The 25,248-nt window shown below is 50.6% G+C and overlaps 2 protein-coding genes across 2 annotated transcripts; one reads left to right on the top strand and one right to left on the bottom strand.

The window, feature by feature from the left end:
* The first annotated feature begins 11,071 nt into the window (after positions 1–11,071).
* Positions 11,072–20,549, top strand: SMARCD2 (SWI/SNF related, matrix associated, actin dependent regulator of chromatin, subfamily d, member 2). The gene is made up of 13 exons (XM_052658203.1): positions 11,072–11,562; positions 15,876–16,060; positions 16,239–16,281; positions 16,442–16,564; positions 17,292–17,447; positions 17,860–17,955; positions 18,095–18,196; positions 18,344–18,505; positions 18,635–18,732; positions 18,894–19,029; positions 19,190–19,312; positions 19,431–19,532; positions 19,624–20,549. Exons 1-13 carry the CDS (start codon positions 11,347–11,349, stop codon positions 19,675–19,677), a joined length of 1,596 nt encoding a protein of 531 aa, XP_052514163.1. The 5' UTR covers positions 11,072–11,346; the 3' UTR covers positions 19,678–20,549.
* A 64-nt stretch (positions 20,550–20,613) lies between these two features.
* On the bottom strand, positions 20,614–25,207 carry PSMC5 (proteasome 26S subunit, ATPase 5). Its single transcript, XM_052658204.1, has 12 exons — positions 25,101–25,207; positions 24,482–24,553; positions 22,917–22,986; positions 22,606–22,703; positions 22,385–22,441; positions 22,077–22,307; positions 21,665–21,791; positions 21,387–21,577; positions 21,185–21,283; positions 20,994–21,104; positions 20,818–20,904; positions 20,614–20,717 (listed from the first exon to the last, which is right to left on the bottom strand). The coding sequence occupies exons 1-12, from the start codon at positions 25,122–25,124 to the stop codon at positions 20,664–20,666; spliced, it is 1,221 nt and encodes a 406-aa protein (XP_052514164.1). The 5' UTR covers positions 25,125–25,207; the 3' UTR covers positions 20,614–20,663.
* Between the last annotated feature and the right edge of the window lie 41 nt (positions 25,208–25,248).

Below are 25,248 nucleotides of genomic sequence, written 5' to 3'. Positions count from 1 at the left end.
CGTTTCAGTTTGGTTCATGTGCACAGCAAAAAGACAACAGGAAAATATGGAAAATAATGAAGGGGTATTAGATTAAATGAGATTCCTGTATCAGTTTGTATTACACTTATCTGTTTACGTGTTTGCTTCTATTTCAGTAAATAGAAAACGGCTGTCAGCATGGAAATATGAATTTTAGAGAGATGAAATTTGGCAGTGTTTATCTGGCACTGTCCAGTGGAAAGTGACCCTGAATCAAGAAAACATGTTCACTAGACTCTTGTTCTCTTATGGGAGAAATGTTTCATCAGGCTTCATGAAATATCCCTCAAAATAATCCATCTTTCTGATCTGCCTCCAGGCTCACCAAGCAACACTTTGATTACACTTTGGCTGAGTTAAGTCTTAAACATCTACTTCTTTTCTCTGCCAATCTATACCAAGAGTTTCTTTCAAAATCCAATTCAAGCTAACTTCTTCTAAGAAAGGAATTTCTTGACTAATGCTATTTCACTTCATAATCCCTTACTTATTACACAGTATCTATACACTTGATTCCAAAAGTGATTTCTGAAGCTATCTACCTTAAAATGTAATTCACCTCAGTGGGTTATTTTAATGATGTAATCATAACTGTCCTAGAATTCCTTAAGAACAAAAGACCATTTTATTACCTTGCTTCTGCAGCGCCTAGCACAGCATCTAGCGCATAATGCATATTCCATAAGCGAATGACAGCCCTATAATTCTGCATTTTTTCATACATTAGGTTTTGTACAAGACTACTATTACCTGTATGCTGGTGTGAAAGAGGGTTTTTTTGGGGTCTCTTTTATTCACACATAAAACAATAGGCATATCAAAATTTACCCTCCCAAGTAAACGCTACCATTCAAAACAATCACTTCTGCAGGCTATAAATTTAATCCAGTAATGACACCATTATTCAAAAAAATTTTTTTTGGAAAGTGATCTAGAACTAGATTTTAAGCTACATAAGAAAAAATCAGTCTTTTATTAAGCTATTCTATTATTCTTCATGCAAAAGTGATATTATTCACTCATCTTATTCCCCAAACTTAACTTTGAGTGACTTAATGTCTCTTTCAAAGGAAGATCTCCTATTATGGGAGAGATAATAAAGTAACACCAGACTGTGAAGGAAATCTCAAAACAAGAGTTTTGAGTAATAACAGCTCTGTGAAAAAAGTACAAAATCCCCAATTGGGGCTACTTATATTTATATTCGAGTCTTCCCTGGTGGCTCAGAGGTTAAAGCGTCTGCCTGCAATGCGGGAGATCCGGGTTCGATCCCTGGGTCGGGAAGATCCCCTGGAGAAGGAAATGGCAACCCACTCCAGTATTCTTGCCTGGGAAACCTCTGCAAACAATTATTGAGCCAGGCTTGTAGTAAGGTGTTGAAGTTACCAAGATTTATCCTGTTACATAAGAATTCCTGGGAGTTAGTGGGAAAGACAAATGTAAATACAAATAACAATATACTCTGCTGAGCGCAACGGGAGGGAGTACACTGGCAGGTACTCCAGCCACTAAAAGGCTGCAAGGAGAATGGTGGGCAGGACTTCCCTGGTCCAGGGGTTAGAACTCCGCCCTTTCAGGGCAGGGTTTCAGGGTTGTTGGACGGCTTTGGCTGTGTAGCTGAACTGGACTTCCCGCCCAAGTTTGGGATGCTCACTATCCATTTACATCCCAAGGGTATTTGCAGTTTCTTATACAGATTGAGTCACACCCTACTCTTTGATCACTCTCTCTTGCCTCTGCTTGGAATTCACTTCTTCCTCCCTGAACACTGCTTCACCCAGCTCAGTGTATCTTTGCAACAAGGCCCACAAGCCCGAGCTTCCAAGGCCATATCCCAGCACACCCTCGGACGCCTCAGCTGCTATCTTCTCCCTCAGCAGCACCACCTTCTAACACACTCCTCCTGATCCGTTAGGCCTAGGAGTCCGGTCTACTTCCGGCCTGGACTGTAAGGCCCCTCTGAGGGCAGGGCCTTTTTCACTGATGGATCCCAACCACCCAGAACTGTTACAGACGTTCAACGACTATAAAATGAATGAATGAACTAAAAAAGATACTGACAAATATATGAGTGAGGGGCTGTGCCCATCGTTCAGACAGAGAGTATAAAGGTCAGTTCTGCCTCAGGTGGAGTTTCCCGAGAAGCGTGTGCACTGCCCCACAGGCCCTGAAGGCCTTTAAAAGCATATAGTATTTTAAAATTTTAACTATGTGGGAAACATACTTCAGTGAATGCTCCTCAACGATTCCCGAGTGTGGGGAGGCAAAGCCCGCCAAGAGGTCAGACTCCCACAGATTTGACAGGAAAGCCGGGAGGAGACCCCGGCAGGAATCTAAACGAAGAAAACAAGACCTAAAATCTCACTGAGGGCCGCTCCTCGCTGCTCCAGCCGCTCCTCTAACCGCTCCGCGGCTTCGACCGCTACGCCTTCAAGAGCCGGCCACGCGCTCAGACCGTTGGGTAGGCACTGCCGGGCGGGGGCGCAAGACGACGCTCCTAGCCGGAGGATTTGCCTATTCTGCCTAGAAACTCGTGACGTTTGCGCAAAAGCTTAGCGAGGGTTGGCTGAGGCAGGAAGCTAAGACGACCGGAGGGGGTTACGGAGAAGATGAGAGTAGGGTTGCCTGTATCCTGCTTGGCAGAGAGCACATATTTGACTCGAGATAATGCTTACTGCAAAAAACAACGTGAAAACAAAAGGTAAACGGTTGCTGTAGCAAGTAATGGCCCTATAAGCAAAACAAGGGATTGTAGGCACCCCTGCCTGTTCGAGGAGTGGTGCGGCCCGAACATGTGAGACTCCGCGGGCGTGGTCTGCGCGCGCAGCTTTGTTCCTGCCTTGGGCCTCAGTGCAGGCCTGGCGTTGGGTCTAAGTTAGTGACTCGCGCGAAGCCCACCAGGGACTTTTCCCGGCTCTTCCTGGGTGGACTGGGAAACGGATGCCCTGCCAGTGCCTGCCCCCGTTTCTTTAGCCCACTCCCCACATAGAAGTAACACGCTTGAGAGAAATATTGGTTCAGGCTTCACTTCCTACCCAATGAGCGTGCGCCCTCCCTCCCCACCCTGCCCCAGTCAGGTCCTATCAATAAGCCATAAAAACTGGGGTGAGCTTATAAATCTTACTTTGTTGCCCCTTTCCACCCTGAGACCTTTTTGTCAACTTCCACGTGGAACGTCTCCGGACGTCTCATGTCTCAAAACCCTTTCCCTGAGCCGAAATTAGGCCATTTGCTTCGGCGTCCTTTTGCGGCTCTGGCTCTCCCGTAGCCGCTGGTCTGATCCTAAGCTGTGGGCTAAATTTCTTGATGGAAATTTGAAGATTTGGAAGGTTTTTTCAAGTGCTTACTTCTCTAGTACCCTAGTACCACTACCTCCTCTTTCCCTACTCACAGTTTCAGGGAGAATGTTGGATAGAATAGAAGCTTTGAGGCGAAACAATTTTGTCCATGAATGTCTTACTAGCTTTAGGACTATGGGAAATGTAGGTAACTTACAGTGTCCTCCTCTGGCAACAGGAATGGCATTTAGTTTGTTTATATGAAAGTGCCTACCATTGCTTTTGACACTAAACATAGGTGTGCAATAAATGGTCATCAGTTTTTTCCTTTTCCAATCTCAGAAAGGCCTTTCCTGATTACTCAAACTGCCGAGCTTTATTTTTCTTTGTAGCACTAACCACTACCTGACTTTGAGCTAAATATCCAGCGACCAACTTAAATGGGTGACCTGTTCTCTCCCCAAGTCTGCATTTAGTGATGTTGGTTGGTTACCTGAAAACCAAAAACTCTTTCATTGAAGTATAGTTGATTTACAATGTGATAGTTTCTGGATATATTCATATTCATGTATATAGAATAAACTATGTATATTCTTTTTCATATTCTTTTCCATTATGGTTTATTATAATGGTGGCTGCTGCTGCTAAGTCGCTTCAGTCGTGTCCGACTCTGTGCGACCCCATAGATGGCATCCCATCAGGCTCTGCCGTCCCTGGGATTCTCCAGGCAAGAACACTGGAGTGGGTTGCCATTTCCTTCTCCAATCCATGAAAGTGAAAAGTGAAAGTGAAGTCGCTCAGTCGTGTCCGACTCTTAGCGACCCCACAGAAGGCAGCCTACTGGAGTGGGGTGCCATTGCCTTCTCCATATAATGGTGGAAGTATATATATATATGTACATATACATATAAGTTATATACGTATATGTACATATGTTATATACGTATATGTACATATACGTATATAACATATATATTAGATGTTACAAGTTAGGGTTTGATTGTGTTTTTCTGAGAAATGGTTGGTAAACATTCACTAGTACATCACTGTATATATCTATTTACCTGTTTATTATTTTCTCTCTAGAAAATCTTTTTTTATAACTTATTTTTTATTTGTTTGTGCTAGGTCTTTATTGCTGCACCAGGGCTTTCTCCAGTTGCAATGAGCAGGGGCTTCTCTTCATTGTGTGTGGGCTTCTCATTTTAGGGCATGGGCTCTCAGGCACACACGCTTCATTAGTTGAGGTGCATGGGCTCAGTAGCTGTGACTTGAGGGCTCTAGAGAGCAGGCTCAGTAGTTGTGGTGTGCTGGCTTAGTTGCTCCGTGGCATGTGGAATCTTTGTCGGATCTTCCCTGACCAAGGATCAAACCTGTGTCCCCTGCATTGGCAAGTGAATTTCTTATCCACTGTACCACCAAGGAATTCCTCTCTCTAGAATCTTGTGTCAAAACACGAGGGCATGATTTTCATCTATCTTATTTATTGCTGTCACCTTAGCACTCAGAACAGTGATTGCACATAGCGTGCACTAAATAAATATTTAGTAATTGAGTGAGCTAGGAGTCTGTGAAGAGTGGTGATTTCATACCTTAATTTTCTTTGTGGGGAGGTATGATGTAACTCCTTCAGAAGACTTCTAGTTTTATGATGCCAGCCTCTTTGACTGCTTTCTGTTTTCCCCCTGCTTCTTCATCCACTGTTGCCAAAGGTAGGGGCGAGGATGAGAATCTGGATCTGTCTAGAAAAGATATCACCACCATCCTCTTTTAGGCAACAAGCTTGGTGCATCATCCCCACCCTTGGTGTCCTCTATCAGCAGGAGAGAGTGGAAGATTTGTGCTTGTCAGACACATACCTTCAACTTATCCTAACCCCAGATGACTCAAAAGGCCAAAATGGGGATGACCCCTAACACTGTTTTTCAAAAAAGTGTTTCTTTTACCTCTTCATAAAGTTCCCAACAATTACTATTGTACAGGTTAGTTTTTAAAGCATTTGGAGATTTCTGAGAAGTTTTAATTGATAGGTTTCTATTTTGTCTTCATAGGAATATTTTAAGAAATATTTCATTTGTCTGAAGTTTTAGAGTAACTTAAAGAGTTTATGAAAATAGAGTATATATCAAAATTTATCAAACTGCAATTTAAATATGTGAAGTTGTCAATCATATTTCAATAAAACTTTTTAAAAAGTCACTATTTGGGGCTTCCCAGGTGGTGCTAGTGGTAAAGAACCCGCCTGCCCATGCACGAGACGTAAGAGACTTGGGGTTTGATCCCTGGGTCAGGAAGATGCCCTGGAGGAGGGCATGGCAACCCACTCCAGTATTCTTGCCTGGAGAATCCCATAGATAGAAGAGCCTGGCTGGTTATAACCTATAGGGTCGCAAAGAGTTGGATACAACTGAAGCGACTCAGCACATAGAAATACTTAATATTCTACATGAAAACTCTTTATTTTTTTTTCAGTATCAGTAAACAAATTTCAGTTTCATGTGAGAATGTTTTTTCAGTTGTGTAACACATTATTTTAGTATGTTATTTCTAGCAAAATGTATTTGTGATGTGATTCTTCTGTTGCTTTACCTAATTTTTAGCATGTTCACTGTTTTTTGTTTTTTGCCCTTTACAAATTTATTTTCCTGGTTCAGTTCAGTTCAGTCGCTCAGTCATGTCCGACTCTTTGCGACCCCATGAATTGCAGCACGCCAGGCCTCCCTGTCCATCACCAACTCCCGGAGTTCACTCAAACTCACGTTCATCGAGTCAGTGATGCCATCCAGCCATATCATCCTGTCATCCCCTCTTCCTCCTGCCCCCAATCCCTCCCAGCATCAGAGTCTTTTCTAATGAGTCAATTCTTCACATGAGGTGACCAAAGTACTGGAGTTTCAGCTTTAGCATCATTCCTTCCAAAGAACACCCAGGGCTGATCTCCTTTAGAATGGACTGGTTGGATCTCCTTGCAGTCCAAGGGACTCTCAAGAGTCTTCTCCAACACCACACTTCAAAAGCATCAATTCTTCGGTGCTCAGCCTTCTTCACAGTCCAACTCTCACATCCATACATGACCACTGGAAAAACCATAGCCTTGACTAGACAGACCTTTGTTGGCAAAGTAATGTCTCTGCTTTTGAATATGCTATCTAGGTTGGTTATAACTTTTCTTCCAAGGAGTAAGCGTCTTTTAATTTCATGGCTGCAATCACCATCTGCAGTGATTTTGGAGCCCCCAAAAATAAAGTCTGACACTGTTTCCACTGTTCCCCATCTATTTCCCATGAAGTGATGGGACCGGATGCCGTGATCTTCGTTTTCTGAATGTTGAGCTTTAACCCAATTTTTTCACTCTCCTCTTTCACTTTCATCAAGAGGCTTTTTAGTTCCTCTTCACTTTCTGCCATAAGGGTGGTGTCATCTGCATATCTGAGGTTATTGATATTTCTCCTGGCAATGTTGATTCCAGCTTGTGCTTCTTCCAGCCCAGCGTTTCTCATGATGTACTCTGCATATAAGTTAAATAATCAGGGTGACAATATACAGCCTTGATGTACTCCGTTTCCTATTTGGAACCAGTCTGTTAATGCATATCAAATGTAAGTCTAGTTCATAAGCTCTATCACAGTAACCTCTTCAAGCCACCCTCATTTCTCTTTTGTGGCTTTGAATAGTTTTGCTCATTTATGTTAACTCTTTCTGCAAAGTGCTACCAAGTCAACATCCTAATCACTGCTTGTGAGAAATAAAAGTTTCAGCACTTATAGTTGGCAGGACTTCTTTCAGCTTATTTTTTCAGGTACTTTTGAATGTCATTTTCTATATTGTCATATGCTTATATTTTTACTATGCTTTTTCCAGTTCCTCAGCAGCATATCATCCTTAACTTTAATTTCTTCAATTAAAATTTTAAGCTTCAACATGTTTAAGGCTATTTATTTAATCCCATGTAATAAAAATAGCTGTATCATGTAAATATAGCTGTTTTTAAAGTTCTGATAATTTTATAAAATGATCACTTAGTGAATTGAATTTTGGCAAGAGAGCTCACTCCAGCCCACCCTTCCTTTTTATGAACGGTGCTTTCCTAGGGAAGTGGAAGTCATTCCTTCAGGTGTAGAATTGCTTTGGTTCAGGTAGTTCATGGTCACGTGACTGGGTTATAGAAGCAGCAGGTCTGAACCTGACAAAAGCAGAAGAAACTCCAGCTAGAGAACTATCCTTTCCTGTACCTGTATCTCTCATTTGACTACTTTCTTTGATTTCTACGTTCTCCAAATCTGCTGCCTCCCTGATCCCTCAAGACCCTCTCTCTCCCTTTTGTTGTTGATTAGTTGCTAAGCCATGTCCAACTCTTGTGACCCCATGGACTGTAGCCCACCAGGCTTCTCTGTCCATGGGATTCTCCAGGGAAGAATACTGGAGTAGGTTGCCATTTCCTTGGGGAATCTTCCCAATCCAGGGATTGAAACCACGTCTCCTGCATTGCTGGCAGATTCTTTAGCCATGAGCCACCTGGGAAACCCCCTCTTTCTCTCTTACCTGCTTTTTATTCCTGGGACTGGCAATACCTGACTCAGGGCAACTTATTAATAGAGGCTAAATAGCTAGTTAGGATCAATATAGCCTTAACCAGAATCAGAAGAGCTTATAGATTAAGGGTTAAACATAAGGAGTTAGTATGAAGTGAATCAACCTTGGCGACCCATCAGAGTCAAGATAAGGATAAGATCTGAGTAGGGAGTAAACAAAGAAAAATCCAGGAATTCAGGTGGAGGGTCACAGTCAATACAATACGTCCACGGGAGTGAGGCTGTAAAGCTCAAGAAAGATTTGAGAGTCAAAGTTAACTGTTATGGTTGTTGTCCAGTCACTCAGTCATGTCCAACTCTTTGTGACCCCATGAACTGGAGGACGCCAGGCTTACCTTTCCTTCACAATCTCCCGGAACTTTCTCAAACTCATGTCCACTGAATCGGCGATGCCATCCAACTATCTCATCCTCTGTCATCCCCTTCTCCTCCTGCCTTCAGAACTGTTATGGTTAAGCTGGTTTTAACCTTCTGTCATGATGGATTACCTCCTGATTGGAAACAACTTGAAACAGAGTCCTGGGATGGGGAAGCAGAGGTAACTTTTATCAGAGTTATTTCCTGAGCAGGCATTGTTTCTGCACGGTCCTAGAGTTCACGCTGCAGGAATGTGTGGATGGAGACAGAGCCCCAAACAAAAGTCACAGCACAATAGGATGAGTACTCTTAGATTTAGAGTGCTGTGGAAAAACAGAAAAGAGAATAGCAAATTGACAATGGCATTTGGTGAGTGGGGATCAGAAATGATGGAGACTTCCAGAGGCAGTGACATTTGAGCTGGTCTTGAAGAATAAACAGACTCTTACATAGCAGGGAACTGGGGAAGAACACTTACTTAATAAATATGTATTGAGTACTACACTCTATGCCAGGTATAGTTCCAGGCAGTGGGGACACAGCAGCGAAAAAGTCCCCACCTTAAACGAGCTTATATTTTAGTGACATCATAGAAGAACCACAGCATGAAAGGCATGTTCAGGGAAGGGCAGGTTCAGTGTGATTTGATGGTAGAATTCATGGGATATTGATGGGGAATAAAGCTATAGAGATAGGAGGACAGAGAATAGAGAGTCAATTGTGCCATGTTTATAGACTCTTCTGTAAGCCATTGGCTTTTAACATTTTAGGAACCTTTTCTGCCAAAGATATCTTTTCAAGGTCAGTCAACATAAAAAAAAGTAGAGCTCCTTGGTTACAGCAGGGATATGGAGATGGAGCAAGGGAGGAACTCCTAGCTCAGCCCTCTCAACCTCACTTTCAACTCTCCACAAGAGCGCTGAGAAACCCAAAGGACCCCAGTGGGTTTAAAACCCACTAGTGAAGGTGATGGAAGACACAAATGTGGGAGCACTGTTTCTCTGCAGGTAATAACAGACCAGAGGTAACAGAACGATAACAACTACCAACAAGAAATCATATACAGTGGTAAATGCCTGGATTGTGGATTCTCAGGCCAGATTAGAACCAGAACTGAATCTCAGCACCATCACAGGAAGAACAGGCAAGTATCTGAATCTCTCTGCCTTGATTTCTAAAACAGAGGTAAAAGTAGTATTTATATTATATGCATTGTAGGGATTAAATAAGGTAATGTGTAGTAAATGCTTAATAAATGTTTGCTATTCTCTCCCTACTGTCCAGGAAATCTTTCTCAATTTCTACCATGTCTTAGATATGTTTTCCCCCTAAAACCTTGAGGATATTTTTTTCATAGCAATTAACTCATTGCTGATGTTATCATTTTATCTCATTGCGCTTGAAGATCATTCACTTGTTTACACATACACAGAGGGTTGAACCAGAATTACCTGGGAGGTCTTTTTTTGAATACAGCACAGGGATCCAGTGGTTGTGTGTGTGTATGTGTAGGGGGGTGGCTTGGCAAGGATAGTTTGGAATAGCTCCCCAGCGGATTCACCCCTACTACTTCCTCTGGAACTGCTGTTGTGGTCTAGCAGCTTGAAAGGGCTGAAATGGACATCAACTGCATTGTTAAGAATTCTTTACCCACTTTGCAGTGGTGGGGAGGGGACCTGGTGGAACAATTCCAGTGGTTTGTTCTCAGACTTGCAGGTAACCCACTTTTAGGAAGAGGAGAATCTCTGAGAAGACAGGAGAGCAGCAGCAGCAACAGCAGGGTTGATCACTGAAGGATAAAACTACCAGGAAGTAGAGATGTGCAGAACTAATCAAAAAGGGTTGCACTATGAACAGGATCTGGGGTGCTTTGGTGCAAGACTTGGTTGGGGATGAAAACATAAAACAGAGAATTTATATAATGAAAAATTCTATCTTCGGTACTCCAAAGTGTACTGAGTAGCAACAGCATTGCTTGAGAGCTTGTTAGGAATGCAGAATCTTGATCCCTAGCCTAGAACCCAAGCTTACAGAATCATAGTCTGCATTTTAAACAAAAGCCCAGCAGTTTCTTATGCTCCTTAGAGTTTGAGGAGCACTGGTCTGAATCATGGAGAGAAAGTCACAGAACACCTGGCAAGGCTGAAGCACTTTTGAGTACCTCTGACTTAGGGCTGATTTCTTAAAAGTTATTGAACTTGGAGCCTTCTCGGAATGCAAAATTCCTTTGCCTAGGAACATCTCCTGTGGAGTAAAGTTATTACTAGGTTTCCTTAATGGGAGGCAGAGGCACATTCAAAATAGGCGATAAGAGCTCGGCGCTTGGCCAATTCAACCCTTCACATAGTGGATCGGGTCCGGAGCAGCCAAGTCCGCTGGCAGCTCTGGCATTTAAAGTCAAGTTGGCAGCTGCCCTGCCGCAGAGAGCAGCTCGTTGTCTTTAATTCTAAAAACGTAGAAACGAGGACAAAACTATTTTCAGGGAGCGTGACCCGGTACCTCGGGGATTCGGCCGCACCGAGGAGAAATCAGCAACTACTCTTACACCGTACTCTTACCTCCTGACCTTCGACCTCTGACCCCCTCTACCGCATTTCCGTGTGCAGCTTCCGCTCCCGCCCCTCCGGTGGAGGGCCGACCCAAGGGATGTGGGCGGGGCTTCGGGGCCCGGCGGTTAGGGGCGGTGCCTGTTGGGGGCGGGTCTCGCGAGGGGCGGGATTTGAGGAGACATCCTCGCATTGGGCGACTAGGTATAGGCGGGGCTTGGTGCTGGGCTGGGTTAGGCGGGGCAGGGAGTTAGTTACCGCCTCTGGGTAACTGGACGCTGGCGGCCAAACCTCCGGAGGCCCGGGGAGGCAGCGGGCCCGTAGCAGATCCCGGATCCGGAATTTTCCGGGCAGGACCGGAATCAAGATCGGCCCTGCCCCAAAGTGGGTTTCTGAAGAACTCGCGAACTTGGATTAGGAAAGCCCGGAATCCGGATCAACAAAACCCAGAACCCGGAATTTAGATCGGAAAGTCCCGGAGCACGGAGTCCGGAGCGAACTCAGCGCGGAGCCCGGAGTCCGGACCGAGACACCGCCGGACGGGACGGAGCGATGTCGGGCCGTGGCGCGGGCGGGTTCCCGCTGCCCCCGTTGAGCCCTGGCGGCGGCGCGGTTGCTGCGGCCCTGGGAGCGCCGCCTCCGCCAGCGGGACCCGGCATGCTTCCCGGACCGGCGCTTAGGGGGCCTGGGCCGGCTGGAGGCGTGGGGGGCCCCGGGGCCGCTGCCTTCCGCCCCATGGGCCCCGCGGGCCCGGCGGCGCAGTACCAGGTGAGGAGGGCGGATGGGCGGGCGGCGCCTCGAGCACTCCCGGGGCTGGGGGCCTCTAGTGAGGGCCCTGGGGCAGCCTCCTGAATAGGGGACACAGAGGCTCTGCATGCGGATTTCACGGGGCACGGTGGGGGGCAAGGGCAGGGACCCTCGGGCTCGGCCAGGTGGTGGTGGAGGATTTGAGGGAGAAGGTAAGAGCGACTCGGGTGGAGGGTTTGAACCATTTGGGAGCGTCTGGAGGTCTTCCTTGGAACGGGGATTCTGAGTAACTGAGAGATGGAGGCGTAGTCGAAGCTAGTGAGTTGTGGACGGGTGGAATGAGAAATCTAGTATAGATTCTCGGGTAAAGGGTCCTGGGAAGTGATGAGAAAGTTTTGGGAAAGAGCCCTCACTGAGAAAGCAGGGTTACCCTGCATTGGTCTTGGTTATACTCCAAGTTTGCTCTGGGTTTTTTCTTCTCCCCCTAGTTGGGAACTGGCAGAGTTTTAGCGTGTCTGAGATGGCTCCCAGCTGCTAAGGAGGAGGAAGAAGGGCCTGGCTTCCCAGGGGCACAGAAGGCAGAGGATGGGGATTGCAGCCCGTGCAAGGGGAATCTACTACTGGGCCAGGCCCTGGCACCTTCACACAGGGATGCCTCTGGGTTAGATCAGAGAGGGTGGTGGACAGGCCTGAGGAAGGAGGAAAGCCTAGCCCATTCTGGACAGACTTTCTGGCTTTCTGCCTGGTGTCATAGTGTCCAGGAGTTGATTAGTCTGGAGGAACAGAGAGGCACCACTGAGTACTGCTGGTCTGGGGCTGGAGGAGCCTGCAGAGAGTTGCCTCAAAGGGTTCTGTCTGACCCCTTCTGGGTCTGGCTTTGCAGAGGACTTCTCGGGTTGCATCTTCAAAGGCCATGGAGAAACTGTGGGGTCAGTGTGTGAGGAACTCAGCCTCACACTGGGGGTGGGGCTTACCAGTCCCTAAGTTCATTGTTTCTGGTTGCCCCAGAATGCTTGGGAATTGCCCTCATCCTTTTTCCTGCCCTCCTCTCCACTTTTAATTAGCCTTTAGGTTCTAAACAACAACATATTCCAATCTGTGTGCCCCAGCACTTGACACGGAAGTCTTGCTAATCTCTCAGGGCAGCTGGGAGATTCTCATGTCTCCCTTCCCTCTTGCACCCAGGTAAAGGTCCGCTAAGTGGTTCCTCATAGAGTAGGAGCCCTGGGTCCCCACTTTGTGAAGAGATGCTTCACTGGGACGGTGATTTTTCCTTCTTGCACCTCATGTTCCCTCTTCTCTCTGAACCAAGGATCTGGCTATTGACAGAGACAGACCTGGTCCCCAAGACTCCAGCTGGGATTCATCTTTCCCATCTTGCTCTCACTCCAGGGGATTCATGGGCCCAGGGTGTCACTGAGCGATCCCTGGGTCTGTCATTCCAGCTCTTAGGTGAGTTAGCTGAGGAGCCTCCCTGGGGGCCGTTGGCCCCGGGGAAGGCTCCAAGGACTAGATAGGAGCCTCTCTAATTTCCTAAGCCTGGGGAAAGCCCTGAGAGGACGGATTCCAGAGTGATTTGGAGGGAGTGGCCTTGGACCGGTGGCAAGGCTGAGCTAACTGGCTGGGTACCCCAGGCTTCCAGGAGAGGGGACCTTGAGGAAGGCACGGAGCCTCTGCCTCCCTGGGCTTCCCCTGCAGCTTCTCATGGCCTCCTCCTCCTCCAGGGAAGGGGCATGTGTGTACGTGTGGGGGGAGGGAGGGCCCAGTTCATGTCTGCTGACTTCAAGGAGGATCCTATGTGGCCTCTTTCCAAGTCCAGTTATGTGACTTCTGGGAGAACGGACTTGAGATGTGAGGAGCAGGGGGTGTGTCTCTGCTGGGGCATGTGAGGTGAGCTGGAGGAGTGAGGCTCTCAAGCCCACGTTGGGCAAATAGGGGAGCTTACTGGTGGAAGGGAAGTGATGACCCCACCTCTTTACAGAGTGTTTCAAGCTGTGGGTCACGGTCTACTAAGGACCTTAAAGAAAACATAATATTAAAATAAAAAACAAACACTACACCGCCCCCCCACCCCTACCCCCCACCCCTGCAAAGAACACAGATTGCTGGGTTCACGCCAGAGAGTTGAAAATATTTTGTATGTCTGCAGAGGTAGGTTCTCTTCTTCTTGGTCCTTAGGCCCAGCCTTCAGAGGCACCAGGGGCCAGACTGGCCTCCCACCCCTGCTGTCCTGGGCGGTGGATCCAGAGTCCGGTTGAGGACATGGGCTGTGCTGGGCTAAGGGAGAGGAGGTTACTGCTCACATCTGAGGCTCAGGGCGTGGAGCCAGGCCTCCCTAGCCCTGCTGCAGGAAAGGGGTCAGGGAGCCTAAGAGATCAGGGCTCTGTTCTTTTTTTATTTTTTTTAAAGTCTTGGGTTGTTTTTTAGAAGAGGAGGAATTACTGGTGCTTCAGAGCCCAGGTGTGGAGCTTGGCCAGGCTGAGCTGGGACTGCAGGAACTGTAAGCCGCCGTTCCAGGGGCCCCTTCCCACCTTGGGAGAAGTTTGGGGCCCTGGGCGAGCTGGGGGGCCTCGCAGGCTTCCTCCAGGCCAGGCCTATGCCACCTGGTTTTGAGACTTCCTGTTCCGGGAGCACCTGCCTAGGCGGGCTGCGTGGTGCTCAGGACCTCCCACTCTGCAGGTTCCCTGCCTCAGTCGTTCCACCCCCTCAGCTCAGGCGCTGGTGGGAAACACTCAAGTCTAGGGTGCAAGGGGGCCGGGCTCTCAGCTGTGGCCACCCTGAGTTTTTTTTTCTAGCATCTCTAGCTGTGTAGCTCTGGTTCATTAAGGCAGAGAAGCAGGCTGTCTTTGCCTCTCCGCAGCTCAGAGGAGCCTCCTCCTGATGAGGAGACTTGTGGCAGGACTCCAGAGGCCCCCCATCCTCCCAAACGCTTCCTTTCCACCCCTCTCCTTCTCCCCTCCCCCTGTCTTTGGGTCGTGTTTCTCCTCTTTTCCTGTGTCTGCCTCTGGTCAAGAATCTGACCGTCCTTGGTGAGAACGTGAGATGAGTGCGGGATGAAGAGTTGGAGTAGGAATCTCATCTCTGTGATGCTGGCAGGGAAGGGGGTTGGGGGGGGGGGTCCTTTGATTTGGTGTGAATCCCCACCCAGCCTGGCTTGGTTGGCTGGTTGTGCTGGTTGCATAATCTGGGCCCTGGGGCCAGCCCTGTGAAGCTGCCAGGGACAGTGTGTGCGAGGCAGAGCTGCCAAACAGGCCTTGCAGGCAGCAGCAGCCACAAGAAAGGGGGTGGGGGCTCCTCCCCAGTGGGTTCCACAGTAATGTTGGGGAGCCGGACCTCAGTGGGAAATCCCTTCTGCAGGTTTTGAAAGAAGCCACCTCCTACCCAGCTTCCTCTGCTGATCCTAAGACTTTGATCCTTGCATCCCAGGCTAATCTTATCTCCATTCTCCAGCTTGGCACTGCCAAGCAGCCCCAGCCACCAGGTGGCGTGCGGACCGCAGGCAGAGGCCAGGTGCCAGCTGCTCTCCCTTCCGCAGACCACTGGGGAGCCACAGCTTCCCCTTGGAGTCTTCAGGCCTAGAGGTTGGGGGCTGGGCAGCAGGGAGGTGAGAGAAGGGTCCAGTTCTGGGTGGTGAGTAGGGGCCATATGGCGACCAGATGGCCTGTGTACTCTGCCTGAGGCCGCCCCCACCCGTCGGGACAGGCTCCAAGCCATCCTGTTGCAGCTTGCTCACCTGCGGTGCCACTGCCGATGGGCCTGCCAGCCCTTTGGACTGCCGTTCCCTGCTCAGTCACACCACCAGGCCAGTGACTGGGGACGGGCACTGGGGCTGTGCCCCGTCAGCCTGCTCGCATCACAGCCACAGTCCGCCGCCTGGCTACGACATTGCCCCTGGCTTCTGCCTCAAGCTGGGTGAGGAGAGGATGGAGTGCTCAGTGGGACCATCTGAGAGCCTTGAGGCCGGCTCGTCCAGGGAGCCGGGCAGAGTGTTGCTGGGGCCAGAAGGTGGTTGCAAGTGGCAATGGGCCCTGAAAAACTCCCCCAGGCCCTTCTCCCTGCAGGCAGGGTTCTCCTCCCACCCCTTGGGCTCTGCGGGCCTCATTCGCTGGCACGGCTGCCAGGGCGGTTGAAGGGGGCGGGGCAGGTGTGGTTTACACTTCTGCTCTCAGGCGCTTGCTCCCCTTTGTTCCTGGCACTCCTGCCTGGGCTCGGCGGCCCCGTGGTGTGCTGCTCAGGACTGGACCCGGCCGAGGAGAGGGATGGAAGGAATGGGTTACGGGCCCCGTTGGGCCCCACCCCTGACCTATGCACCCCCGTTGGCTCACTTCCCCCAGCGGCCTGGCATGTCCCCAGGGAGCCGGATGCCCATGGCTGGCTTGCAGGTGGGACCCCCTGCCGGCTCCCCCTTTGGCACAGCTGCTCCACTTCGACCTGGCATGCCACCCACCATGATGGACCCATTCCGAAAACGCCTGCTTGTGCCTCAGGCCCAGCCCCCGATGCCTGCCCAGCGCCGGGGGTAAGACCTTCCTGTTTCTTCTACCCCATCTAGTGAGACGGTTTCCGTGTGTCCTAAGGGCTGCGATGACTGAGGAAGACTCCTGGTTGTCTTGGGAAGGTCCTGGGGACTGGAGAGGTGGGGAGGCGGGGAGGTCCTTTGGACCATTGACCTCTTCGTTGGGTTTCTGTCCTCTTAGGTTAAAGAGGAGGAAGATGGCAGATAAAGTTCTACCTCAGCGAGTGAGTATGTTGGGAGAGGGCCTAAGAGGCCCACCCAAGGGCTGGTTGGCTGAGGGTGGACTCAGTCTCCCCTCACCTTGGGGCGAGGGAGGAAGTGAGGAAGGAGCCAGAGCTGCAGCTGAAATGAGCTGATGGATCCTTGCTCCCTCCACACTTCCAGATTCGGGAGCTTGTCCCAGAGTCTCAGGCGTACATGGACCTCTTGGCATTTGAACGGAAGCTGGACCAGACCATTGCTCGAAAGCGGATGGAAATCCAGGAGGCCATCAAAAAGCCTCTGACGGTGTGTGCAGCCCCAGCCGCTCCTGGGCCTCGCCAAGCTTCTCTGCCCCTCCCTGGGCTTGTTTTCCAGGGGCCAAGTGGGCGTCTCTGATGGGCTAGAGCAGGATGTTTTACACTATAGGATACAGCCCATTTAGCATGAATTTGCTTTGATGTGGTGAGGCCAGCCTGTTTTTAATGGAACATTAGGGTTGTAGAAATGATCATTCTTCACAGTAGCAAAGGAATTATGACATTTTTGTTTCATATATTTGCATATATGTGCAGATCCTGGATCATAATTTAAAACATTAATATTGTACATCATGGTCAGAAGTTTGAAAGGCAAAGCTGGAGGGTAGATGAGGATAGTTCCTGTCTTCTTCCCTGTCCCTAGAGAAATTTTATCTAGAGAACAGTTCCTTGAATGGTGGAGGCTTTCCGGGAGACGATGTTCTGTAGCCACGATGAGTGTTTCACTTAAACTATGAGCCAGCGACTTCTGATAGCACCCTCAGTGTATCTGTCACACCACCGATGCCCCTGTATTGGACCTTTTGGTACTGCATCTGTTTCCCCATAAAGTTGTGAGTCCCTTGAAGGTGAGGGATGAGATTTCCTCGCCCAATTCCCAGGGCCTCACTAGGGGCCTGACCCATAGCACTCTCTGTATGGGTGTGAAATGAGTTCAGACGGGAGGATTGGGTAGCAGCTGGTCCCTGTCTAGTTAACCTGTTGTCTTTCTTTAGCAAAAACGAAAGCTGCGGATCTATATTTCCAATACATTCAGTCCCAGCAAGGCAGAAGGTGACAGTGCAGGAACCACAGGGACCCCTGGAGGAACCCCCGCAGGGGACAAGGTGGCTTCCTGGGAACTCCGAGTAGAGGGAAAACTGCTGGATGATGTGAGTCGGGGAAGGAGGTGTCTGGAGGGGCAGTGGTCTGTGTGGGTTTCAGACTTGGGCCAGACGCTTGGGCACTTCCGGGATCATCCTGCTGGAGGGAGAGGGCACAGCACCCAGTCCAGAGGTGGGAGGTTTGTGTAGTTGTTACAGTGCTTTTCCTGCAGATGGCGATAGAGTGTCCTGAGGAAGGGGTGTCCTTGCTAATTCTGGTCCTTTACTGGCTGACAGCGGGGCTGCCTAGGGCCCCTTTCTGTGCCTCAGGTCTCACTTTTCCCCGCTTCTTTCAGGGCCTGAGAATCCTCAGTACCCTGAGCTTTAGGACTGAAACAATATTCCTCTGTTCGGGGCTTAGTATGTGGCTTAGGCTTGAACCTTCAGTGGCACCCCTGTCTCACCCCCTTTACATCCCCAGCCTAGTAAACAGAAGCGGAAGTTTTCTTCCTTCTTTAAGAGCCTCGTCATCGAGCTGGACAAGGAACTCTACGGGCCGGACAACCACCTGGTAGAGGTGAGAGCGGGCCTGGGGCTTGGGAGCACAGGGTGCCGTGCCTGGCGGGCAGAGAAATGGCCTCAGTCCCCTTGCAGGGCCGGGTGCGTATGTTGCCCGCCCCTTTGGTGATGAGCTTGACTCCCCTTCCTCCTGCCAGTGGCACCGGATGCCCACCACCCAGGAGACAGACGGCTTCCAGGTGAAGCGGCCTGGAGACCTGAACGTCAAGTGCACCCTCCTGCTCATGCTGGATCATCAGGTGACGAGTGCCCTGAGGCCACGTCTGGGCTCTAGGGGACTCTCATGTGGGGCGGGGGCAGGTGCCCATTGGAAACCCTTCCTGTCCCTGCCCTAGCCTGCTTTGGGTTTTTTTTTCCCTCCTCTGACTCCCGTCTGTCCACGCCAGCCCCCGCAGTACAAGCTGGACCCCCGCCTGGCGAGGCTGCTGGGGGTGCACACGCAGACGAGGGCTGCCATCATGCAGGCCCTGTGGCTCTACATCAAACACAACCAGCTGCAGGACGGCCACGAGCGCGAGTACATCAACTGCAACCGCTACTTCCGCCAGGTAAGCGCGGACACCGCCCCTCCCCTTCCGGCCCCCGCCCGCCTTGCCTGCGGCGCCACACCGCCCCTGGACGGGCCACTTCCCCGTGTGCCCACCAGGGCGTCACCGACCCTCTGGCGCCCTCCCCAGATCTTCAGCTGCGGCCGACTACGTTTCTCTGAGATTCCCATGAAGCTGGCAGGGTTGCTGCAGCATCCAGACCCGATTGTCATCAACCACGTCATCAGGTAAACGGGAAGGGGGAGGAACGCTGCTCTCAGGGGTTTACCTTTGACTTCAATTAAAGCCAAAGCGAAGCAGCGCGTTTGGTTTCTCGCTCCCTGGGTGTGTGTGGTTTGGCCCCGGGCGGGCGGGAGGGAAGTAGCTCCCTCTCCCGTGTGCCGTGTAGCGTGGACCCTAACGACCAGAAGAAGACAGCCTGTTACGACATTGACGTGGAGGTGGATGACCCGCTCAAGGCCCAGATGAGCAATTTTCTGGCCTCTACCACCAATCAGCAGGAGATCGCCTCCCTTGATGTCAAGGTGGGCCCCAACCTCCTCTGGGCCCCCAGTGAGCATGGGCAGGTGTCGGGCATTTCCATTTATATAGCACCTTGGGATGGGACCTGAGTCCTTTGGGGTTGGGGCTGGAAGCAGACCTTGTCGGGGTGGGAGCCAGTCTGCCACGTACCCCTTTGCCCAGATCCACGAGACTATTGAGTCCATCAACCAGCTGAAGACCCAGAGGGATTTCATGCTCAGTTTTAGCACTGACCCCCAGGACTTCATCCAGGAGTGGCTCCGTTCCCAGCGCCGGGACCTCAAGGTGTGCCCCTTTTTCCTGAGGGTGATCCCACGTTAAGCTCTGGGGGTTCTGTCCCCAGCACCGTTCTTCTGGCTCAGGGGTGGGAATTGCGTTCAGCTCTGCTCCTGGCGCTCTACAGATCATCACTGATGTGACTGGGAACCCGGAGGAGGAGAGACGAGCAGCTTTCTACCACCAGCCCTGGGCCCAGGAAGCAGTAGGGAGGCACATCTTTGCCAAGGTGAGGCGGCTCTGCCCTGGCTGGCCTGGAGGGCATACCGGAGGGCAGGGTGGGAAGCCGGGCCTGAGCCGCTGGTCTGTTCCTGCTCCAGGTGCAGCAGCGAAGGCAGGAACTGGAACAGGTGCTGGGAATCCGCCTGACCTAACTGCTCAGGGACCCCTTCCTTTCTTCCCAGCCTGGAGCCACGCCCTCAGCCTGGAAGGGGACCACCCTCTGGGGCGCAGACACGTAGGATAACGAGGGGGTGAGGGGCATCTCCAGTTACCCTCGGCTCCCCGGCTTTAGTTTCTTAAGTGTAGTGATAGGATTCCTTGTTGCTTGGTCCTCCAAAGCCTTCTTACTCACACATTGGCTTTAACTGGGTTCACGAGAGGCCTCCTATGCCCCCTGCAGGCAGGCCTGAGAAGGACCTGGAGGCTCTGCTTTGACATTTTAACCGAGACCTTTTGGAACCAGAGGCCCCTGGCTTTGCTTGTTTACAGACCCCCTTGGGGCGAGTGTCCACGCTGGCTCCAGGGAGCGGGGTGAGGAAGAGGAGCATGGCTCCTTTCTTCCCAGCCTTTCCAAACCAAAGTTCTTTGCCATTCCTACCAGCCCAGCCTTGCTGCTGGTAATTTCCTTTCCTTCGGGTTATTTGCACTATTTGTGGAGCAGGATTTTCTATGCGGGAGCCACTTTTTTTATGGGGGTGTGTTGGGGGTTTTCAGGGAGCCCTACTTGGGGGTCCCTTATTTTCTTTTCTCAATCTATGCAAGCGGCTCTGGCCGCCATCATCTCCTGCGATGCCAGAGGGCTGTCAGCCCGGTTCTTGGGCCCAGGGTAACGCCTCCTAGGGAGAGGGCACCCTAATTCTCTGGCGTGGCCTGAGGCGTGGGTGTGTGTGTGCTCGGTGGAGGGCAGTGGGAGATGGGGAGGACTGTTGTTGCTCTTTGGAGCCTGTTAAGGAGGGTGGGCCGAGGGCTTGGCAAACGCCACTTCTGGCAGGTTTGGAAATTTCCAAATAAATCTTTGTTTATTGGTGGTACCCAGACCTGGTGATTGAACAGTGCAGCTGCTGATTAACAGACTCGAGTCCTCAAGGTCCTGACCGGTAGAGCTTTATTTGAGGGATCCACACAAAGGACGTCTGCCTCACTTCCATAGTTTCTTGATGGACATGTTTTTCTCACTGTCCTTTTGCATGACCTGGAGAGAGAACATTTGAGTTAGAGACCCAGTGAACACGTGCCCGACCCCACTGCTCCAGAGTCACCACCAGCAAAGGCAGAAAGGTGTGGCCCTGTACCTTAGCTACTGCCATCTCGAAGTCCTCCTGCGTGACGTGCACTCGGCGCTCCCGCAGTGCATACATGCCAGCCTCGGTGCACACGCCCTGAGCAGGGAAAGAAGGTGGAGATGCCGCTGTGCCCTGAACCCAGTGCTTCCTGCCTCTGCCCCCTTTCCCTTGGGCACTCCTGTTACCTTCACTTCAGCCCCTGACGCTCCCGGCATGAGCTCAGCAATTTTTCTCAGGTTGATCCCCCGGGTCAGGTTCATTTTCCGAGAATGGATCTTCAAAATGTCCAGCCGGGCCTAGTGATGGGAGGGGAAAAGCCTGAGCCTAGGGCCTACCGCCACAGCTGGGGCTGCTGCCAATGCTGCTTACTACAAACCTCCTCGTTGGGGGGTGGGAATTCAATTTTTCTGTCTATGCGCCCTGGGCGGAGTAGCGCTGAGTCTAGGATGTCAATCCTATTGGTTGCCATGATAACCTGAGTGGACAAAGCAGGTGGCGTCAGCTAAGCCCTTCCTAAGGCAGGCTGCACCTCACCCAGGGCCTTCCCTTGGTCCTTCCCCAAGCCGACCCCACCGTACCTTGATATTCTTGGTGGCCTCAAAGCCATCCAACTGGTTGAGCAGCTCCAGCATAGTGCGCTGGACTTCACTGTCCCCTCCAGAGCCCCCCTCCAGCCTCGAGGAGCCAATGGAGTCAATTTCATCCATGAAGATGATAGATGGAGCGTGTTCTCGGGCCATGACAAACAGCTCCCTCACCATCCGCGCCCCTGTGCAGAGACCAAGCGGGGTGTCAATAAGCCAATGAGTTCCGCCCCCTCCCCCCCGCTTAGTTTCATGTTTCTGACCACAGTTACCTTCGCCAATGAATTTCTGTACCAATTCAGAGCCAGAGACACGAATGAAGGTGCAGTCTGTATGATGCGCCACAGCCCGGGCCAGCAGCGTCTTCCCCGTGCCTGGAGGTCCATACAGCAGTACCCCCTAGAGAGCAAGGGTGGGGCTCAGGGAAGGAAGCTGGCCCCCATGTTTCATTCAAGGAACATTTATTGAGTGTTTGCACTGTGCCAGATCTCACGTTAGACGCTAGAGATAAAAAAGTAAATGTCAAAGTCCTTTCTGGAGCTTATACCCAAACTATCTGATGGCCTGGTAGCGTCTCTTCCCCCAGCCCCTGGGTGAGCAGGACCAGTGGAAGCAAGCTCCAGTCTACCCAGCTGGGGCAAGTGTACCGTAGCAGCATGGCCCTGGCACAGAAGCCCTGCTCACCTTGGGCTGCGCGATGCCCAGTGCTTCAAACAGCTCAGGATGCTTCACAGGCAGCTCAATCACTTCTTTGATCTCCTTGATCTGTTTGTCCAGTCCACCAATCATCTCATAAGTTGAGTCTGGCACCTTCTCCACCATCATCAGGGACACCAGCGGGTCCACCTTGTTAGGCAGGATCTTGTGCAGAGTGTAGCTATCATTTCTGAGGGCCACCCGGCAATTGGGTGTCACCTGGGCAAGGGACAGAGGTTCAGGAAGTGGTGTGGTGAGAGCTGACCCCCACCTCCCAACTCCCGGGCTGCACTCACATCATTGATGTCGATGTTCTTGTCCACGTCGACGACAAACTTGCCCTCCGGATGTACCTACAGAAACAAGGGCGCATGACCGTCCCTGACAGTTACCAAATCACTAACCTCACCCAGAAGACCCATGAATCTTACACTAAGGTGAGAACAATGTCCTCACGGCGCACAACAGTATGGGAAAGCAGAGGCAGGTGGCTGGTGCCGGGTCCTGCTGCCTTTACCTTGACCAGCACTTTTTTCTTATCCATGGCCCGGACTACTTCCCCCACATAGGAGCCCTGTTCCTGCAGCAGCTGTAGCTCCTCCCGCAGCAGGCGAACTAAATGGAAAGCAAGACACCATGATCAATCAGAAGTTTTGAAGGGAAGGACTCAAAAACAAAGTCTAGAATTCACGTGTTTAAGGAGATTACAATGAAACTCAAGGGAGATGAAGCAATGGGCACTTAGGTGAAGACTCGCTTCAAGGACACAGAACACTCAGAGCTCACACCAGTTGCCTCCATGCAGCCCTCCCATCTTTCCCTCCTCACCTTTTGCATTAAGCTCATTCCTCTGTGCCTGTAGCCTCCGGAGATTCTGGCTCTTATCATTCACAATCAGCTATTGGAGAACAAGAAGCAAAGGGTAGAAAACAGGAGGAGGTTAAAATCTTGGCCAAGACCCTCACAGGCTGACATGAGCTGAGTGAGGAAAGCACAGGGCACCTGCATTCCCCATTCAGATTCTCCAATATGACTTTAACCTTGACCCTGTCCTCCAAGAGCGCTTCTGGAGCAAAGGACAACCATGGGGGCGGGGTGGGGGGAGCTGTCTGTCTAAAACTGGTCTAGGAACCCTAATGGAGACAAGGTAACAGCTGATTAACATAGTTTCTCAGAGTGGGAACTTGGGTATTGGAGATTTCTGAGTCAGAATCCTAAGTTCCAGCCCCACTGCTGGCAATCATCAGCTGAGTAAAGCCAATGAAAACCATGAGAAAGGTCTAGATCTGTTACAAAACCGAAAGTGGGTATAGCACCCCTATCCTGGCTCTTTTCAGGATTAACATAAGGAACAAATGAAAGCACACGTTGTTTAGTTGCTAACTCGTGTCTGACTCTTTGTGACCCCATGGACTGTAGCACACCAGACTTTCCTGTCCTTCACGATCTCCGGGAGTTTGCTCAAATTCATGTCTACTGAGTCAGTGATGCTATCCAACCATCTCATCCTCTGTCGCCTCCTTCTCCTCTTGCCCTCAGTCTTTCCCAACATCAGGGTCTTTTCCAATGAGTTGACTCTTCATGTTGGGTCAACAAAGTATTAGAGCTTCAGCATCAGTCCTTCCAATGAATATTCAGGGTTGATCTCCTTTAGGATTGACTCCTTTAGGTTTGATCTCCGTGCAGTCCAAAGGACTCTCAAGAGTTTTCCCCAGCACCACAATTCGAAAGCATCAATTCTTCAGTGCTCAGCTTTCTTTATGGTTCAACTCTCACATCTGTACATGACTACTGGAGAAACTACAGCTTTGACTATACGGACCTTTGTCATACAGGTAAAGCATTTCAAAAATGACAGACCAAATACGATACCCACAAATGTACCTGAAGTTCAGAATTTTCCCTTGTGGCGCGCCTCCATCCAGTTTACGTTATTTTCCTTATTTCTGTGGTCCTTGCTGCTTCTCTAGGCTAGAGCACTGGGCTGTTCAGTTTCATTTCATTCAGTCCCGTGGAATCAGCATTTTCCAGACTCCTCAATTCTTCTCTCACTCTGCCCCAACCCTTCCTCTGATAAATGTCATTTCCTGACCCTGTGTCTTCTCTTCACAAGAAACTGTTTCATTCGGGTTTCTAAAAGGAACGACTTTTGGCTGGGGGGTACTTTTATGTTAAAATTTGACTCCTGAAGATGTGTAAGAAATTGTGAATATTAATTATCTTCAAAAAGATGGGATTTCAGGGGAACATGAGAGTTAATTTCATATATTTTATACTATTAACTTGTCATCAATACTAATTTTTCCACTGCATCGCAGTGGAATTACATGGATTTGTAGAGATCTGCTCATCCCCCTTCTAGCTCCCTCTGGACCTCTGAAGTCCGCTCTCACCTGGAGTTCTTCAATCTTGGACAGATAATATTGGCGGAGTCCACTGCCTGTCTTCCCCTCTTCCAGCTCCATCTGAGGACACAGTGTAATTATTAACCAAAAGGCTAAACATCCAAAGGATAAAGCTATTTCCACGTTGACTTCGGAGATTTAAGATCTGTGTTCTCGTCCCTCACTCCATCTCTTCACAACCATTTCCTTAAGACTAAAATAGAATGAGAATGCCGCCTGTCTCTTAAGACTTTCAGGAGGATCAAGAAACAGCGCACCAGGGAACGCTACACAATCCCGAGATGTTATTTGTACAGGAGCAGCCAGCAGGAAGCACGGGGCCCCCGAATCCCGCAAGAGTGGGTTCCCGCTCCCGCTGTTCTCACCGCTCCCACTGTTCTCACCACTCCTCACTCAATCGGCTTCCACCAGGTCTTCCACTCCCGGCCCTGCCGTGACCCGCCGCGGGCGGCGCTGACACAGCAGATCCGGTCCCAGGCAGGGCCCAGTCTAGACTGGCCCACCCACCCCGGACTCCCCCGACCCGCTGGCCCCGGCCGGCTGCCCACCTCGGATCGTACCTGCTTCTCATCCAGCCCCGGTCCCCGCCCGGCCGCCGCCGCCATACCTGCTCTGGTCCGTCAAGCGCCATCTTCCCTCTTCCGCGGAGACCGCCGGCATCAGAGCCGCTTTGGCGCGCAGGCGCAAAGCCGGCGCTTGCGGGGTGGGGGGGTACCAAAGACTCGGGCAGAGAACAGTTCCGGGTCAGTGGGCGG

The sequence above is a fragment of the Budorcas taxicolor genome, chromosome 19 (genome assembly GCF_023091745.1).
Source record: "Budorcas taxicolor isolate Tak-1 chromosome 19, Takin1.1, whole genome shotgun sequence".
NCBI classification, from domain to species: domain Eukaryota; kingdom Metazoa; phylum Chordata; class Mammalia; order Artiodactyla; family Bovidae; genus Budorcas; species Budorcas taxicolor.
This window is presented reverse-complemented; position numbering and strand designations above follow the sequence as displayed.

Excerpts from the sequence above, each read along its gene's own strand:
- PSMC5 (XM_052658204.1), bottom strand. The coding sequence starts at position 25,124 with ATGGCGCTTGACGGACCAGAGCAG. Across the intron at positions 22,987-24,481 it reads CCAAGATTGAAGAACTCCAG|CTGATTGTGAATGATAAGAG; the intron begins GTGAGAGCGGAC and ends GTTCTCCAATAG. Across the intron at positions 21,284-21,386 it reads AGGCCACCAAGAATATCAAG|GTTATCATGGCAACCAATAG; the intron begins GTACGGTGGGGT and ends TTGTCCACTCAG.
- SMARCD2 (XM_052658203.1), top strand. The coding sequence starts at position 11,347 with ATGTCGGGCCGTGGCGCGGGCGGGTTCCCGCTGCCCCCGTTGAGCCCT. Across the intron at positions 18,506-18,634 it reads GCAACCGCTACTTCCGCCAG|ATCTTCAGCTGCGGCCGACT; the intron begins GTAAGCGCGGAC and ends CGCCCTCCCCAG. Across the intron at positions 18,733-18,893 it reads GTCATCAACCACGTCATCAG|CGTGGACCCTAACGACCAGA; the intron begins GTAAACGGGAAG and ends TGTGCCGTGTAG.